Here is a 19,727-nt window from a genome sequence, read left to right as displayed (position 1 = left end):
TTCACAGCTGTATAGGGGGCAGTTATCTGTACACAGCTGTACAGAGGGCACTTGTCTGTACACAGCTGTATACGGGGCACTTGTCTGTACACAGCTGTATAGGGGGAGCTTGTATGTTCACAGTTATATAGAGGGCACTTGTTTGTATACAGCTGTAGAGGGGGGCGCTTATCTGTACACAGCTGTATAGAGGGCAATTGTCTGTAAACAGCTGTATACGGGGCACTTGTCTGTACACAGCTGTATAGAGGGCAATTGTCTGTACACAGCTGTATAGAGGGCAATTGTCTGTAAACAGCTGTATACGGGGCACTTGTCTGTACACAGCTGTATAGAGGGCAATTGTCTGTACACAGCTGTATAGAGGGCAATTGTCTGTACACAGCTGTATATGGGGCACTTCTATTTACACAGCTGTATAGGGGGCCCTAGTCTCTACACTGCTGTAAGGGCGCACTTGTATGTACACAGCTGTATAGGGGGTACTTATCTGTACATGGCTTTATAGAGGGCACTTATCTGTACACGACTACATAGGGGGAGGTTATCTGTACAAAGCTGAACAGAGGGCACTTGTCTGTACACAGCTGAACAGAGGGCACTTGTCTGTACACAGCTGTATAGAGGGCACTTGTCTGTATACAGCTGTATAGGGGGCACTTGTCTGTACACAGTTATATAGCTGGCACTTGTCTGTACACAGCTGTATAGAAGGCACTTGTCTGTACACAGCTGTATAGAGGGCACTTGTCTGTACACGGCTGTATAGAGGGCGCTTGTCTGTACACAGCTGTATAAGGGGCACTTGTCTGTACACAGCTGTATAGGGGGCACTTATCTGTACACAGCTGTATAGGGGGCGCTTGTCTGTACACAGCTGCATAAGGGGCCCTAGTCTGTACACAGCTGTATATGGGGAACTTGTCTGTACACAGCTGTATAAGGGGCAGTTATCTGTACACAGCTGTATATGGGGAACTTGCCTGTACACAGCTGTATAAGGGGCAGTTATCTGTACACAGCTGTATAGAGGGCACTTGTCTGTACACAGCTGTATAGAGGGCACTTGTCTGTACACAGCTGTAAATAGGGCACTTGTCTGTACACAGCTGTATAGAGGGCACTTGTCTGTACACAGCTGTATAGAGGGCACTTGTCTGTACACAGCAGTATAAAGGGAAATTATCTGTACACAGCTGTATAGGGGGCACTTTTCTGTACACAGCTGTATAGAGGGCAATTATCTGTACACAGCTGTATAGAGAGCCCTAGTCTGTATACTGCTCTATAAAGGGGACTTGTCTGTAAACAGCTGTATAGTGGGCACTAGTCTGTACACAGCTGTATAGGGGGCACTTGTCTGTACACAGCTGTATAGAGGGCACTTGTCTGTACACAGCTGTATATGGGGCACTTGTCTGTACACAGTTGTATAGAGGGCACTAGTCTGTACACAGCTGTATAGGGGGCACTTGTCTGTACACAGCTGTATACTGGGCACTTGTTTGTACACAGCTCTATAGGGGGCACTTGTCTGTACACAGCTGTATACTGGGCACTTGTTTGTACACAGCTGTATAGAGGGCACTTGTCTGTACACAGCTGTATACTGGGCACTTGTTTGTACACAGCTGTATAGAGGGCACTTGTCTGTACACAGCTGTATAGAGGGCACTTGTCTGTACACAGCTGTATAGAGGGCACTTGTCTGTACACGGCCGTATAGAGGGCACTTGTCTGTACACAGCTGTATAGAGGGCACTTGTCTGTACACGGCCGTATAGAGGGCACTTGTCTGTACACGGCCGTATAGAGGGCACTTGTTTGTACACGGCTGTATAGAGGGCACTTGTCTGTACACGGCTGTATACTGGGCGCTTGTCTGTACACAGCTGTATAAGGTGCACTTGTCTGTACACAGCTGTATAGGGGGCACTTATCTGTACACAGCTGTATAGGGGGCGCTTGTCTGTACACAGCTGCATAAGGGGCCCTTGTCTGTACACAGCTGTATATGGGGAACTTGTCTGTACACAGCTGTATAAGGGGCAGTTATCTGTACACAGCTGTATAGAGGGCACTTGTCTGTACACAGCTGTATAGAGGGCACTTGTCTGTACACAGCTGTAAAGAGGGCACTTGTCTGTACACAGCTGAATAGAGGGCACTTGTCTGTACACAGCTGTATAGAGGGCACTTGTCTGTACACAGCTGTATAGAGGGCACTTATCTGTACACAGCTGTATAGGGGGCGCTTGTCTGTACACAGCTGCATAAGGGGCCCTAGTCTGTACACAGCTGTATATGGGGAACTTGTCTGTACACAGCTGTATAAGGGGCAGTTATCTGTACACAGCTGTATATGGGGAACTTGTCTGTACACAGCTGTATAAGGGGCAGTTATCTGTACACAGCTGTATATGGGGAACTTGCCTGTACACAGCTGTATAAGGGGCAGTTATCTGTACACAGCTGTATAGAGGGCACTTGTCTGTACACAGCTGTATAGAGGGCACTTGTCTGTACACAGTTGTATAGAGGGCACTTGTCTGTACACAGCTGTATAGAGGGCACTTGTCTGTACACAGCAGTATAGAGGGAAATTATCTGTACACAGCAGTATAGGGGGCACTTTTCTGTACACAGCTGTATAGAGGGCAATTATCTGTACACAGCTGTATAGAGAGCCCTAGTCTGTATACTGCTCTATAAAGGGGACTTGTCTGTAAACAGCTGTATAGTGGGCACTAGTCTGTACACAGCTGTATAGGGGGCACTTGTCTGTACACAGCTGTATAGAGGGCACTTGTCTGTACACAGCTGTATATGGGGCACTTGTCTGTACACAGTTGTATAGAGGGCACTAGTCTGTACACAGCTGTATAGGGGGCACTTGTCTGTACACAGCTGTATACTGGGCACTTGTTTGTACACAGCTGTATAGGGGGCACTTGTCTGTACACAGCTGTATACTGGGCACTTGTTTGTACACAGCTGTATAGAGGGCACTTGTCTGTACACAGCTGTATACTGGGCACTTGTTTGTACACAGCTGTATAGAGGGCACTTGTCTGTACACAGCTGTATAGAGGGCACTTGTCTGTACACGGCCGTATAGAGGGCACTTGTCTGTACACAGCTGTATAGAGGGCACTTGTCTGTACACGGCCGTGTAGAGGGCACTTGTTTGTACACGGCTGTATAGAGGGCACTTGTCTGTACACAGCTGTATACTGGGCACTTGTTTGTACACAGCTCTATAGGGGGCACTTGTCTGTACACAGCTGTATACTGGGCACTTGTTTGTACACAGCTGTATAGAGGGCACTTGTCTGTACACAGCTGTATACTGGGCACTTGTTTGTACACGGCTGTATAGAGGGCACTTGTCTGTACACAGCTGTATAGAGGGCACTTGTCTGTACACGGCCGTATAGAGGGCACTTGTCTGTACACAGCTGTATAGAGGGCACTTGTCTGTACACGGCCGTATAGAGGGCACTTGTCTGTACACGGCCGTATAGAGGGCACTTGTTTGTACACGGCTGTATAGAGGGCACTTGTCTGTACACGGCTGTATACTTGGCACTTGATTATTATTTATTTGATAGTGACAGTAATTTCATGGTACTGTACATCAAGAGCAGCATACACAAACAATATCAAACAATACAAATGCAATAAGCATGAAATTGTTAACATATGGATATAGAATGGACAGGACTCTGCCCCCGAGAGCTTACAATCTACATCTAAGTGTATCTCTGCACTGTATAATGTCAGGTACTCGGGTGTTATAAGACTGAGCTCCTCACATCCTGGTCGTTCTGTACGTGGATTTCATTATATTTTCTAGACTGATCTTTTCCTTTTATTCTCCAGAACGATGTAAAAAACCCTCAATAAGTAACCTGGAGAAGATCTCACTGTCCAAAGAATATTATGACCCGTCTGAGGAGGTGACGTTACAGTGTAAACCTGGATATTATCCCTCATCGGACAGAATACAATGTATGAATAATGGAGAGCGGGACGACTGGACACCGACTGCTGTCTGTATAGGTGAGTACTACCCATGAAACCTGTGTGCCCCGCTGTAATGATACTACTGCACACAGCTGTATAAGGGGTGCTTATCTGTACACAGCTGTATAGGAAGCACGTATCTGTACACAATTGTATAGGGAGCAATTATCTGTACACTGCAGTATATGGGGTGCTTATTTGTACAAAGCGGTATATGGGGCGCCTATCTGTACACAGTTGTATAGAGGGAAGTTATCTGTACACAACTGTATATATACTGTGTATATCTGTGCACGGCTGTATAGGGCGTCCTTATCTGTACGCAACTGTCTATAGAACACTTATCTGTACACAGCTGTATAGGGGGCACTTGTCTGTACACAGCTGTATAGAGGGCACTTGTCTGTACAAAACTGTATAGAGGGCACTTGTCTGTACACAGCTGTATAGAGGGCACTTGTCTGTACACAGCTGTATAGAGGGCGCTTGTCTGTACACAACTGTATAGAGGGCACTTTTCTGTACACAGCTGTATAGAGGGCACTTGTCTGTACACAGCTGTATAGAGGGAACTTTTCTGTACACAGCTGTATAGGGGCACTTGTCTGTACACAGCTGTATAGAGGGCCCTAGCATGTACACAGCTGTATAGAGGGAACTTGTCTGTACACAGCTGTATAGAGGGAACTTGTCTGTACACAGCTGTATAGAGGGCACTTGTCTGTACACAGTTGTATAGAGGGCACTTGTCTGTACACAGCTGTATAGAGGGAACTTCTCTGTACATGGCTGTATAGAGGGAACTTGTCTGTACACAGTTGTATAGAGGGCACTTGTCTGTACACAACTGTATAGAGGGCACTTGTCTGTACACGGCTGTATAGAGGGCACTTGTCTGTACACAGCTGTATAGAGGGAACTTGTCTGTACACGGCTGTATAGAGGGCACTTGTCTGTACACAGCTGTATAAAGGGCACTTGTCTGTACACAGCTGTATAGAGGGCACTTCTCTGTACACAGCTGTATAGAGGGCACTTGTCTGGACACAGCTGTATAGAGGGCACTTCTCTGTACACAGCTGTATAGAGGGCACTTGTCTGTACACAGCTGTATAGAGGGCACTTGTCTGTACACAGTAGTATAGAGGGCACTTGTCTGTACACAGCTGTATAGAGGGCACTTGTCTGGACACAGCTCTATAGAGGGAACTTGTCTTTACACAGCTGTATAGAGGGAACTTGTCTGTACACAGCTGTATAGAGGGAACTTGTCTGTACACAGCTGTACAGGGGGCACTTATCTGTACTCTGTACACAACTGTATATATAATGTGTATATCTGTACACAGCTGTATAGGGCGTCCTTATCCGTACACAACTGTTTATAGAACACTTATCTGTACACAGCTGTATAGGGGGCGCTTATCTGTACACAGCTGTATAGGGGCACTTGTCTGTACACAACTGTATATATAATGTGTATATCTGTACACAGCTTTATAGGGCATCCTTATCTGTAAACAACTGTCTAGAGAACACTTATCTGTACACAGCTGTATAGGGGACACTGTTCTGTACACAACTGTATAGGGCATCCTTTTCTGTACACAACTGTATATGGAAGACTGATCTGTACACAGCTGTATAGGGGGAACTTGTCTGTACACCATTGTATATATACTGTGTATATCTGTACACGGGGCGCTCTCAGTGCAGAGGAATTATTTATATTTCAGAAATTTTATTGATTATAGGACACATAAGGTTTTCTTCTGGTATCTGCATGTATCAGGTTTTCCTGGGAAAGATCAGTATCCGCTCTGATGTCATTAGTGTGTTTGACAAAGGCCTGGAACAGTGATGTAGGAAAACATGTAACCCTAAGGCCACATCCACACAAACGTGCGGTGTCCGTGTCCATGCTGCAGACCGCAAATTGTGGTCCGCAATGCATGGGCACCGACTGTGTGGCTGCCGTCTGCAGACGCTGACCCACTCACTTGGCTTCTGACGGTCCACACCTCAAAAGTAGTGCATGTGCAACGTGCTGTCCCCCAGGGAGGATCATGTCGCAGGTTGTAGGAATGCTGAGTGGTGATGCGGCCTTATTAGTTTGGTGTGTCGCGGTGCTCCTACCTGGTTACCGTCGCTGCCCACGGTTAGGCTCCATAACAATAAAGGGGAGAGTGATAGTTGAAGGAGTAAGAGTTCAGACTTTATAAAGTTCAACAGCTTTACTTGAACAAACTTACATCCAGACAACACGTGGTCTTTCTCTTGGCTCCAGCGGGTTTTGCGGTAAACTGGCAGGCGGGAATCCCTTGCTTTATCTTTCTCTGCTGTGCTAGACACTGGCTTCGGTCTTGTTACTGGACTTTCTGCCAGTTCTGGTACCTTTGGGTGGAGTGTCTTTGGCTGTTGACCCCCTCATAACACTCAGTCTGTAAACTGTAAGGAGTCCGGATGATCTATGAGCTGCTTATCTTGGGAGACTCCTGCTGCAGGAGGGGGGAGATCCCCTTACTCCCACATGTCCGCTCTCCTTACAATTCTCATCTTCACGACTCTAAACTATAGACTGACTATAGATTCCTGTAACCTCCCCCCCCCCCACCCCCACCCCCGTTTGTGGAAACGTCCCCCCAAATTTCTGGCGGATTTTTCTAAGGATTTTCTGCGGTTTCACGCAGGGTATTGCGGTACATAAACCGCTGTGGATTTACTGCACAGAAATCTGGGGACTGCAAGTTGCAGCACCCCCTTCTCTTGTAGATGCACCTTTACAGTACGTTCACACAATGGATTTTAAAAATCTGCGTACAAAATTCAGCATGGAATCCAAGCTTTTTTTTTCTGCTAATTTTTTCTCACATTTTCAAGCGATTTATATGCATTTTTCCCCCCCTTTTTTTAACCAATGGGTGTTTACTGCATTTTGAGCTCGTGGTGTTTGGCACAAATCCATACCTAAAAATGCACAGAAAATGTGGAAAGATGCTTCCTATTAAATTAAATTGGAGATTAAGCGCAAATTCCTCCCTAACTTTAGGCACACTGCTTCTTTTTTCCACATGAAGCTGTTTTGAGATAGTTTTTTTTATATGATTTTTAGGCAGTAATGCACAATAATCTGTGCCAAAAAATTCCACGTGAACTGGCTCTTATAGTTAAATGCTAGTTTGGGGAAGAGGGTATAACACAAAATGTTTTTGTAAGGTTACTATTCTCTGTGCCCCAAGCCCCAGAGGAGCAGAGCTGAGAATGGGAGTGGTAGTGGCTCTGGCTGCAACAGTTATTTGCATTTGGTAACTGGCAATCCTCACAGTGGTGCTCCCTAGGAGCGATAGGAGGGCACACCCTGATGTTGGGGCTCTTGTCTGATGGTAGTTGGGGTGACCTCAGTGTTATGAGTATAGATGAGCGAATTTCTCCAAAATTCGATTCGGTCGGCTCGCCAAAAAGATTCAATTCGACCCAAATTTATTTGTGGTGAATTGCGTTAAAAAACGGCTATTTCCTGGCTGCAGAGCCTGTATAGCGGTGTAGAACACTGTGCCTGTATAGCGGTGTAGAACACTGTGCCTGTATAGCGGTGTAGAACACTGTGCCTGTATAGCGGTGTAGAACACTGTGCCTGTATAGCGGTGTAGAACACTGTGCCTGTATAGGGGTGTAGAACACTGTGCCTGTATAGCGGTGTAGAGCACTGTGCCTGTATAGTGGTGTAGAACACTGTGCCTGTATAGCGGTGTAGAACACTGTGCCTGTATAGCGGTGTAGAACACTGTGCCTGTATAGCGGTGTAGAACACTGTGCCTGTATAGCGGTGTAGAACACTGTGCCTGTATAGCGGTGTAGAACACTGTGCCTGTATAGCGGTGTAGAACACTGTGCCTGTATAGCGGTGTAGAACACTGTGCCTGTATAGCGGTGTAGAACACTGTGCCTGTATAGCGGTGTAGAACACTGTGCCTGTATAGCGGTGTAGAACACTGTGCCTGTATAGCGGTGTAGAACACTGTGCCTGTATAGTGGTGTAGAACACTGTGCCTGTATAGCGGTGTAGAACACTGTGCCTGTATAGTGGTGTAGAACATTGTGCCTGTATAGTGGTGTAGAACACTGTGCCTGTATAGTGGTGTAGAACACTGTGCCTGTATAGTGGTGTAGAACACTGTGCCTGTATAGTGGTGTAGAACACTGTGCCTGTATAGTGGTGTAGAACACTGTGCCTGTATAGCGGTGTAGAACACTGTGCCTGTATAGCGGTGTAGAACACTGTGCCTGTATAGCGGTGTAGAACACTGTGCCTGTATAGCGGTGTAGTACACTGTGCCTGTATAGCGGTGTAGAACACTGTGCCTGTATAGCGGTGTAGAACACTGTGCCTGTATAGCGGTGTAGAACACTGTGCCTGTATAGCGGTGTAGTACACTGTGCCTGTATAGTGGTGTAGAACACTGTGCCTGTATAGCGGTGTAGAACACTGTGCCTGTATAGCGGTGTAGAACACTGTGCCTGTATAGCGGTGTAGAACACTGTGCCTGTATAGCGGTGTAGAACACTGTGCCTGTATAGCGGTGTAGAACACTGTGCCTGTATAGTGGTGTAGAACATTGTGCCTGTATAGCGGTGTAGAACACTGTGCCTGTATAGCGGTGTAGAACACTGTGCCTGTATAGCGGTGTAGTACACTGTGCCTGTATAGCGGTGTAGAACACTGTGCCTGTATAGTGGTGTAGAACACTGTGCCTGTATAGCGGTGTAGAACACTGTGCCTGTATAGCGGTGTAGTACACTGTGCCTGTATAGTGGTGTAGAACACTGTGCCTGTATAGCGGTGTAGAACACTGTGCCTGTATAGCGGTGTAGAACACTGTGCCTGTATAGTGGTGTAGAACACTGTGCCTGTATAGTGGTGTAGAACACTGTGCCTGTATAGCGGTGTAGAACACTGTGCCTGTATAGCGGTGTAGAACACTGTGCCTGTATAGTGGTGTAGAACACTGTGCCTGTATAGCGGTATAGAACACTGTGCCTGTATAGCGGTGTAGAACACTGTGCCTGTATAGTGGTGTAGAACACTGTGCCTGTATAGTGGTGTAGAACACTGTGCCTGTATAGCGGTGTAGAACACTGTGCCTGTATAGCGGTGTAGAACACTGTGCCTGTATAGTGGTGTAGAACACTGTGCCTGTATAGCGGTGTAGAACACTGTGCCTGTATAGCGGTGTAGAACACTGTGCCTTGCAGTAACACACATAGGGAGTCTGCTGTGGTAGTGAAATTATACTGTGAGTCCGTATGACATGCAGATGACAGGCGTCGCTCTTAGAATCACTGCACACTTGAGTTATTTGGTCAGTTTTGGCCCCGTGACTGCCCAAATAAGTGAAGTGTGAACTCAGCCTTACAGGTCGATGTTAGCGCCAAGAAGAAGCGCACGCCTTTTACACCGCTGTCAGCTGACTCCACATAGATGTCTACAGAACCTGTTCTATTAAACTCTTATACAAATAGAGCCCCCGACAGCGTGGAGAGGGAGTCAGCAGTAAGTTTGTGTTGAAGTTATTTTGCCCTTCCTCTGATCCGTCCAAAAATACAGGAGTGGATCCAAAACAGAGATGACACGTGGATGGAATATTTTCACGTCATCTGTGTTTTATACCCACTACTGCTTTTGGCTACCAAATCATAAGCCAATTCTGATGCAAAATAGGGACCACGTCATACAGGCCTTACAGCTGCTACATAGACGGGATCCGTTGTGCGTCTCATTTTACCTTCCTTCTGACAGATCAGAAGATAGGTCAAATAAATGATTATGTCAACCAGGCCAAAAGGGCAAACTAGTGGCCAAATCATGGAGTGGTGAGGTGGCATCAGCATGAGGAGACCAAAGAGTGGCCCAGTGACATAGTGGTGAGCTGGCAGCAGCATGTGAAGACCACAGAGTGGTGAGGTGGCAGCAGCATGAAGAGACCACAGAGTGGCCCAGTGACATAGTGGTGAGTTGGCAGCAGCATGAGGAGACCACAGAGTGGTGATGTGGCAGCAGAATGTGGAGACCACAGAGTGGTGAGATGGCAGCAGAATGTGGAGACCACAGAGTGGTGAGATGGCAGCAGAATGTGGAGACCACAGAGTGGTGAGGTGGCAGCAGCATGAAGAGACCACAGAGTGGCCCAGTGACATAGTGGTGAGGTGTGCAGCAGCAAGAGGAGACCACAGAGTGGCCCAGTAACATAGTAGTATTTGGGGGGGAGCTCGTCTGCACTAGGTTCGTGCGGTGAGCGGATGGACACAAGGCGCAATTCACAACCCAGTTGAGGATACGAAATATATTTTATTTTTTTTTGGTATGCAAAGACGACGCGTTTCGGGGTACGCAGACCCCTTTATCAAGTCTGTATCCTTGTCACCGTAGGCTAAATGGAGGTAGCCTGCAGGCTACACGTGCAGAAGCGCTACCATAGGAGGACACTCATCGGCCGCATCATCAAGCAGTGCGGACCGCCATACACCCCCCAAAAGGGATCTCCAACAAGAGTGACCTCCATTTAGCCTACGGTGACAAGGATACAGACTTGATAAAGGGGTCTGCGTACCCCGAAACGCGTCGTCTTTGCATACCAAAAAAAATAAAATAAATTTAGTATCCTCAACTGGGTTGTGAATTGCGCCTTGTGTCCATCCGCTCACCGCACGAACCTAGTGCAGACGAGCTCCCCCCAAATACCACAATACGCACCAAAGTGGCGGCTTGGCTCCCGCCCATGGTCAACTTGGACGATATTCGGCTGCACCAACCCAGATCACCCCTACGATTTTACCTCCATCGGAATTGTACTACATAAAGTACAACCAAACCAAGGTGAGTAGTAACCACTCACCCTGGCTAGGTGCAGATAACAACATATCTTGTCCTCCACCACTTATGAGCGCCTTCTCCCCCTTTCTCTTTGGCCATTTAATCACAGTGACATAGTAGGGAGGTGGGGGGCAATACCAGTACCAGCTAAAGATGGTGGGTGGCTGTAGGAGCATGTGGCAGCAGGTGTGGCATCAGGCGGGTGCAGGGCCGTCTTTAATATTGATTGGACCCTGGGCAAGAATTTACTTGGGCCCCCTGGATCCCGCCCCCCCCCCCCCCACTTTGCTGTACTTGCTATACAGCAGCACTTACCTGTCACGTCCAGGGCCTCCAGGTGACGTCTCCTCTCTGTCATCATCCTCTCTGTAGATCTTCGCTCTCATCATCTTCTCCACTCGGTCTGGACAACTTCTCTCAGCCGCCTCGTCTCTGCAGAATGTGACACACAGATATCTTAGATTCCTCACATTCTATCATTATCCCCCAACTGGAGTCCCCACAGTGTTATCCTGCTGCTTGCTGTACCCCCCCCCCCCCCCCCCCGGGGTGTAGCTATAGGGGGTGCAGAGGTAGCAGTCGCTACCGGGCCCAGGAGCCTGAAGGGGCCCAAAGACACTTGTGCCACATAAGACACACAAAGCACTGAGGGAAGGGGGGCCCAAGCTGAACTCTTGCACCGGAGCCCACGAGCCTTTAGTTACGCCCCTGCCCCCCCCCCCAATACCCCCAAATACTATCCTGAAGAAACATTACTGCCCCCCATAGTAATAGTGCTCCTCATAGTCCCACCAATAGTAATTCCCTTCTAGAATGCCCTCATAAGTAACACTGCCCCAACCGTGATAATGCTCCTCCCTCAACAATGCCCCCATTATTAGATGAGCCCTCCCATATTAATAATACCCTCACTGAGCCCCCAGTAGAAATAAGGCCCCCTATTGTTCCCCCAGTGGTAATAAAGCTCCCTACAGACCCCTCAGTAGTAATAAGGCCCCCATAGTGCGCTTACTAGATATAAGGCGGATCTATAAGACCCTCCTATAGAGCCCCCAGTAGTAATAAGACCACCTATAATGTCCCCTGGATCTGCAGTGCCCCCTGCAGTTATAATCCTCCCTCCACCTTACATTCCCATGTAAATAACATCACCTCCTCCCCAGCCGCCTCCAACGCACAGTCCCATGTAAACATCACCCCCTAAGGCTACTTTCACACTTGCGTTCGTGCGGATCTGTCGTGTACTTGTACAGGACTGATCCGCACCGATAATACAAACTAATGCATCCGTTCAGGACCGATTCGTTTGTATTAGATTTGAATTTCTAAGTCCCAATACGGATCCGTCCTGACTTACATTGAAAGTCAATGGGGGACGGATCCGTTTACAATTGCACCATTTTGTGTCAATGCAAAGGGATCCGTTCCTATTTACTTACATTGTAAGTCAGGACGGATCCGTTTGGCTCCGCAAGGCCATGCGGACACAAAAACGCTGCTTGCAGCATTTTGGGGTCCGCCTCCAAAACGGAACGGGGGGCCGTACGAATGTATTCTGAATGGATCCGCATCCATTCAGAATGCATTGGGGTTAAACTGATGCATTTGGGGCTGTTTGTGAGAGCCTTGAAACGGATCTCACAAGCGGATCCCCAAACCCAAGTGTGAACGTAGCCTAAACATTAAGTCCCATGTACATAAACATCATCCCCCCCACCATCCACATTCAACATACAGTCCCATGTAAATAACATCTCTCCCTCCCCCAGCCACCTCAAGCACACAGTTCCATGTCAATAACATCCCTCCCTTCAGCCCCAACATACATCCTAGTTAAATAACTACAACTCCCAGCATTCCTCTGCCTCTCCCTTCACTTACCTCTCCTCATGTACAGACATCAGCATTAGGCTCCTTCTCCTATTCACTCCGGTCCAATCCTGCACTGGTCACATGATGGTGACATCATCCAGGTCATCCTATCACAGCCTGTTTTGCTGATCACATGACCTGTGATGTCACCACAGGTCCTTCACCTCTTCCCAGACAGTGTATATTAGATTCAATTGTATTGCCATTCTGTGTACGGCAATACAGTTGTATCTAGCAGGCAGGCAGGACATTCGGGGCCTGGGACAAAACATCAGGGGCCCAGGGCCTGAATGTTTTAACCTAGTGACTAGTGAATGGGCGTCGGGAAACGGAGCTCCCTTGGGCCCCCAGGAGCAACTGGGCTCGGGGCAGCTGCCCCTTTTGCCCTGCGGCAAAGACGGCCCTGGGCGGGTGGCAGCATCAGAATAGTAGATGAAGCAGGTAACCAGAAGAAACAGGTCTCTTTTGTCAAAGTAAAATTGTGGTACCATGGATGATCTATTTGTTAGTAGAGATGGCTCACCTACTAATCAACATATGAAATGGGTGCTCCTACAGAAAAAGATCCACCCAATCTTCTAAAAGGTAAGTATAAAATAGGAAAAGTAGTAGGGCACACCTACACTTGGTTACACATGGAGGATTGTTTGGACAATATATCTATTTGATAAAAAGTTTAGAATGATTATAAGGATAAAAAATCTGTGGTTAAATACAAAATTCCATAAAATACATATAAAAGACATATATCACATAGAAGGTAAAGTCTCTATATATCCTTGATATACATAGGTGGTGATCCCAGTGAAATAACTCGTATCAAGGTGAGTCGTGCATAAGTTTATACTGATAGTCTTATAGAATACTCAATTAGATTAATTGTACTTGCTCAGTTGGATCGATAACTTTTGCGGTCTGTAATATATTGTGTAGTATCTCAGATATTGCTGCTTGCATATACATTCAGCCCTGGTTTACTCACTGTTCTGCTGAACTTGCCGGCTTTACTGCATGTATCGTGGCGTCCCACGTGTAGCTCGGTCGTTGCAGGTAGTGATCTGGCTTCCAGGAATATTGTCCACGGGTTTAGGGATCCTCGGTAACTAACTGCGGATATGCTATGGAAAATGAGGATGCAGCACACTGTAAAAATGCGGGTGCAGATCAGGCCAGTGTGAACCGGCACCAAGGCAATATAGAGGTCAAAGAAGGCCAGCAGCACACCACGGATGTCAACGGAAAACGTGTCGTTTATTCACCCAGAGTCAGCAGCGACGTTTCAACAGCTTGTTGCTGTCTTTCTCAAGCTATGTGCACATGTGTTACAAACATGCATTTTAAAGGTGCATCAATTAAAAATACAATTAAAACAATTTATCCATACAAGGGAAAATACATAAGATCCATGATTCAGCATAATATACAAAGTGCATGGGCCATATCCAGTACATATGTGAAATATCAAATAAAAGTACATAGTGATTGTAATATAGGGCAAGTACTGTAAATACCCCTAATTGGTGCAGGTGTGTTATACATAATCACCACATTAAAAACTCACGATCAGCTGATGTTCAGTGCAGAGCCGGCATCATGATCCCGGCGGCGTCCCCGTTCAGTCTCTGCGCATGCGCGAGGGCGTCAGATCGCGCGATGCTACATGCGCTGAGAAACTGATCAGCAACCACAACAAAGATGGCCGGGCCTGTCTCCCGGTCAATGTGCGCATGTCCATGTACAAGTATCGGCCTCCCATCGCTGGTCACGTGATGCAAATCACATGATCGGATGTCAGCAAATACATAGACTGTCCTAAGGAATCCGCATAGTAAAGCATAGGTCTGAACACGTGTATACTCTGGGCCCCCACAAGTAAACAAATGTGGCGATCCAGGGCCTGATGTCCTATCAACCTAATAACTAGCAACACTGACCCCCTTCCGTGCGCATATTGAGCGGGATCGGTGTCCAGCATCAGCGATCTAACCACTGTCGAACTGAGGAGGTGGCAACGTCGCGAGGGGCCTCCCTGCGAGACGTCCCCCACTCCATTGAACCACCCGTCCCCCCACAACACAAGCGCACAGGGTGTAGATGCCAGAACTGGATAAATAAGGAAAAAAAGAGTAATGACACTTTATGATGAAAAACCATATAGATATAATCTATGGGTAGGTTCCGAACTGTCATGGAACATGCTCTACATCTGTACCGGAGCAGCAGTCGAGCCATCATATGCGTGGGTGAGGTGAAAAGAAACAGTGGGTAGCCACCAGGATCAATGATGTCCCTCCCACCACACGGAGCACCAGTCTTGACCATGATCGATGTATAGATCTAAAAACAGGAAGAATCTTTTAGAAAAAATTCAAATCAAATAACTTGATTGTTATGTACACATGTGCACTCAACCTACAGAAGGGGAGCGAGGACCCATGCGTGACACGGAGGAGACAACACTACTCGACCCTAAAGTCGACATTCAACCCGTTGGGCTTCTGGATTTTTACTCTAAAAACCTTGAATAGCTCTCGCTTTTTGAGGAGGGCTTTTCTATCCCCCCCACGCCTTACCAATTCTATCTGTTCCAATATGCGGAACCTTAGATCTTTCTGTGTGTGTCCTGCTTCTTTGAAGTGTTTAGACACCGGTAAATCCATCTTTTCCTTCCGGATGGAATACCGGTGTTGATGTAACCGTGTCTTCACGTCCCACGTGGTCTCCCCAACATACCACTTGCCACAAGGGCATGTCAACTGGTAGACCACGTAGGACGAATCACACGTCAAATATTGGGTGATATTAACCATTCTGTTAGTAGCCGGATTAAAGAACGTGTTCCCTTTCATCATGAGGTTGCAATTGATGCAGTGATAACATGGGTAGCAGCCAGTCCGTGTGGCGCCACACATTGCTCTCACACTGGTCTTGGCACTACCTACGTCAGATTTAACCAATCTATCCCCCAAATTACGTTTTTTGGCAATCTACAACAATTAAAAGGAGATTTATACACCCCAAAAAAGCTGTAGAACAATGTAACTTGACCGCAGAGTGGCAAAAAAAAGTACTTGTTTTTTCCACTAATACACCACAAAAAAGGCCGCAGTACAATGTTACTGCACCGCAGAACGGCAAATAAGACGTACTTTTTTTACACTAATACACCCTAAAAAAGGGCTTTAGTACAATGTAACTGCACCGCAGAACGACAAATAAAACATACTTTTTATACAGGAAACAACCCAGAGACCATCGCTTTAAAAGCCTCCTCCCTCTTACCTTCTCCAGTTAATAACCTAGGACTCGAAAATTGGATGCCAAAACAAAAGTTTTATAAAGATATTTATCATATCTATAAAGACACAAAACTCTGTATATGAAAAGACAATATAACTAGTCAAAATAAATCTCTATCCCAGAGAATTCTTAAGGGTGGGAAAAAACTGTGCCATTGTGGAGGCTAAAGTAAAATCCAATTACCGGTAAGTAATTATCATCTTTTCCCCAAGCCTCCACAACGGCACCACCCGGAGGACTAACAGAGAAATAATCTAGGGAGGGACAACAGCAGATACCACTTTCCTACCAAAGGTCAGATCTCTGTTAAAGAGTTCATCAAGCCTGTAATGTCTAAAGAAGGTCAAAGGACTCGACCAGGTGGCTGCTCAACAGATCGCCTCAAGCGAAGCCGAGGCCCCCTCTGCCCAGGAAGTGGCTACTGCCCTAGTAGAATGAGCCCTCAATCCCGCCGGAGGAGAGATGTCCTTAATATCATAACACATAGTAATACAGTATTTGATCGCGCGGGCAATGGAAGTCTTGCTAGCAGACTTCCCTTGGTTTGCCCCCCAGATACTGGATCAGTAATTGTTCCAATTTCCTGAAGGGCCTTGTGGATTCCAGACATTGTAAGACACTTCTTCTGACGTCTACATTATGGAAACATTTCTCTTTCTCCGATACTGCCTGTGGAGAGAAGGAAGGTAAAGAAATTTCCTGTTGACAATAGAACTTAGACACTACTTTGGGGAGGAATTTTGGAGAGTGTCTTAAAACAATACTATCCTCTAAAATTGTTAAATACAGGGGCAGAATGGAAAAATAGCCACTGAGGAAGGAGACAGCAAAGTCCCCGAAACGCGTCTGGCATGGACGACATACTCGGTCATCAGATTGAATAGCCGGACATATGCTTGCTCATACTGACTGAGTTATCAACAAGTGAAGCGCTTCACTAAAGGTACCTGATAGCGGTAACCTGGAATCGACATTCCCATAGGAACAGGCACGCAGCCGACCCATTCCCAACACTGGGGCTCCAGCTACCCTGAGACACGTGGGACACCCAAGAAAGATTATCCACAACGTAACAAGCTGAGCTACTGGGACCGCGAATATTCAACAACATCTCGTTATAAAGCAGCAGGTGAATACAGATCCGCTACATGATTACAGCGAAGGAATACAGACTCGCTACATGATTACAGCGAAGGATTCCTAGAGTGTATAAAGCCGTAGGTAAGCTTACCTTCCAGCCATACCACGTGGGACGCCACGAATGAAAGCGGAATCGTGAGTACCATCTCTCTATACTGAAGGCTGACTAATCTACTTAAGCATCGATTATTCACTGCAAAAGATCTAACTCATAGAACAACTTGTTGATATTATGATTAAAGTGACATATCATAAGACTTTTTACACTGTCAAGATCCATATGAATACAAAGACTGGTACCTTGTGACCACTAGTCCCAAGACTTAGACCGGCGCATGTCTGGAGACATATGAACTATATAGTCCACGATATATAGGAAGATTCCTAGGCCTTTTATCGATCATATGCGATCCTGCACCAAGGGGTTCTAAAAACCCATTAGGCTGCATGAAGACCGCAATCAGTTCGATTTATCCCACTCGCAGATTAGTGCTTGATATACGTGTCAGTTTATGTGGATTTTACCCTTCATTTTTATCCCAGATAGTAGGAAGCTATTTTTTAATTTTTTAATTTTATGTATTTTATTTTACATTTTATATATTTGATATAGGATGCATTTTGGAAATACCATGCTTTGATAGGGATCCTTCTATCTAGCATTATAATAATGTGTTATTGTTTATATTAAAATTCCAGTGACAAATCTGACCTATATGTGATTCCATCTATCAGAGTGCCCATCCACTTTTGCAAATTTCTTTTACTTGGTGAGTAGGGTGTAACACTAGTTTGGAGCACCTATACATCATCAATGAGAAGGTGAGCCGTCCTATATTTCTTATTTCCGCAGAATGGAAAAAGCCTGAATTTCTCCTATTCTCGCAGTTGTAATATCTAAAAAAAAATGCTGTTTTAATAGTTACCATTTTTACTGAGGTACGAAGGATCTGAAAGAGGGACGTAGTCTACTGGCACCTTTCAGTAATCTCTTAACCAAGTCCAACTCAGCTAGTCTTATACCCATAAAGGCACTAAGAGCCGCCACCTTTTAAGGTACTCACTCTGAGACCCTTTTCCAGCCCAGACTGCAAGAAACTTAAAACCAGATTGACATCTGGAGGCATGTACGGATCCCAGGTCTCTTTTACTGAAAGAAGGAAAGCCTTCCAAGATCTAAGGTAGATTTTTGAAGTCACCGGCTTTCTGCTGCTCAATAGGGTAGTGATTACTGAGTCCGATAGGCCTTTTTGCTTCAAGATGGCTTGTTCAACTTCTAGGCCGTTAAGCGAAGATGAGGTTCGCTCGGGTGTAGTACTGGGCCCTAGGACAGAAGATCCAGACGAGGAGGTAGGATCCAAACATTTTCTCCTGCTAGTTTCCTGAGGATGGGAAACCATGCCCTCTTTGGCCAGAAGGGTGCTATTAGGATTAGGTTTGCTTTCTCTTCCAGGGTTTTTATGAGCACCCTGGGAATTAGATAGATCGGAGGAATGGCATATAAAAGACCTCGAGGCCAAGGTCTTGCTAGAGCATCTACTCGGTTCGGATGGTCCTGGAGAGAAAGAATTCATCTACTTTTTTGTTCTTCCTGGAAGCAAAAAGATCCACAACTCGGGTTCCCCCTTTTGCACAAATGGTGTTGAATACTGATTGATTTAGACTCCATTCTCCTTCCTTCAATTTCTCTCTGCTCAGGAAATCCACCAGTAGATTCTCTCTCCCCTTTACATGAACGGCTGTTAGAGATCTGAGATGTTGTTCGGCCCATAAGAATATCTTTTGGTACACTGTGGCTAGGGAACGACTCCTTGTCCCCCCATATCTGTTGATATATGCAACTGTTGTAGTGTTGTCTGACAGGATTTTTATATTTCTTGACTGAATTCTTGGAGAAAAGACTTTTAAGGCATGCCATACTGCTTAGAGTTCCCTCATGTTTGAAGATGCTTCTCAAAGTTCCAACTCCCAATTTCCCTGGGCTACTGCCTCCTCCAGATGAGCACCCCATCCCCATCTGCTGGCATCTGTTGTTATTATTATTTGATCTGGCTAACACCACTCCACTCTTTGAGACAGATTTTTTGATTGCACCACTATCACAACGATTGTTTTACTGTAGATGGGATTTTCACTTTCCTGTTTAAGAAAGTCTGTCTTCTGTCCCAAGATTTTAATAGGAATGCCTAAAGTGTCCTCATGTAAGCCTGAGCCCACTTGACCACTGGAATTGTAGCTGTCATTAGACCCAGGATGGTCATGAAGTGCCTGAAAGATACTACCTCTGTCTGGCGAAATCTTCTTACGCTCTCTATGAGGCTGATCTGTTTTTCTCTTGGAAGGAAGGATGACATTAGGCAAGAGTTTAGTAGGATTCCTAAAAAAAATCTTTCCTGGGACCAGGTTTAATTTTTGAACATTTAGAATCCAACTCAGTTCCGATAAGGTGTCTATTACTACCTGAAGCTGAGCTCTTAAAGATTCTTCTGTTGGAGCTGCTATCAAAAGGTCATCCAGA

The 19,727-nt window shown here is 46.2% G+C and overlaps 1 protein-coding gene across 1 annotated transcript in view; it reads left to right on the top strand.

Annotated features, from left to right (window-relative positions):
* LOC120991958 (receptor-type tyrosine-protein phosphatase kappa-like) overlaps positions 1-19,727 on the top strand; it is a 307,712-nt gene that overhangs the window by 153,021 nt on the left and 134,964 nt on the right. Inside the window, exon 8 of the mRNA XM_040420706.1 lies at positions 3,883-4,062. Coding sequence (XP_040276640.1) covers positions 3,883-4,062 — 180 coding nt within the window. The remainder of the gene's footprint in view (positions 1-3,882; positions 4,063-19,727) is intronic.

Source organism: Bufo bufo, chromosome 2 (genome assembly GCF_905171765.1).
Source record: "Bufo bufo chromosome 2, aBufBuf1.1, whole genome shotgun sequence".
Lineage (NCBI taxonomy): Eukaryota > Metazoa > Chordata > Amphibia > Anura > Bufonidae > Bufo > Bufo bufo.
The sequence above is the reverse complement of the archived record's forward strand: the minus strand, read 5'-3'. Positions and strand labels throughout refer to the sequence as shown.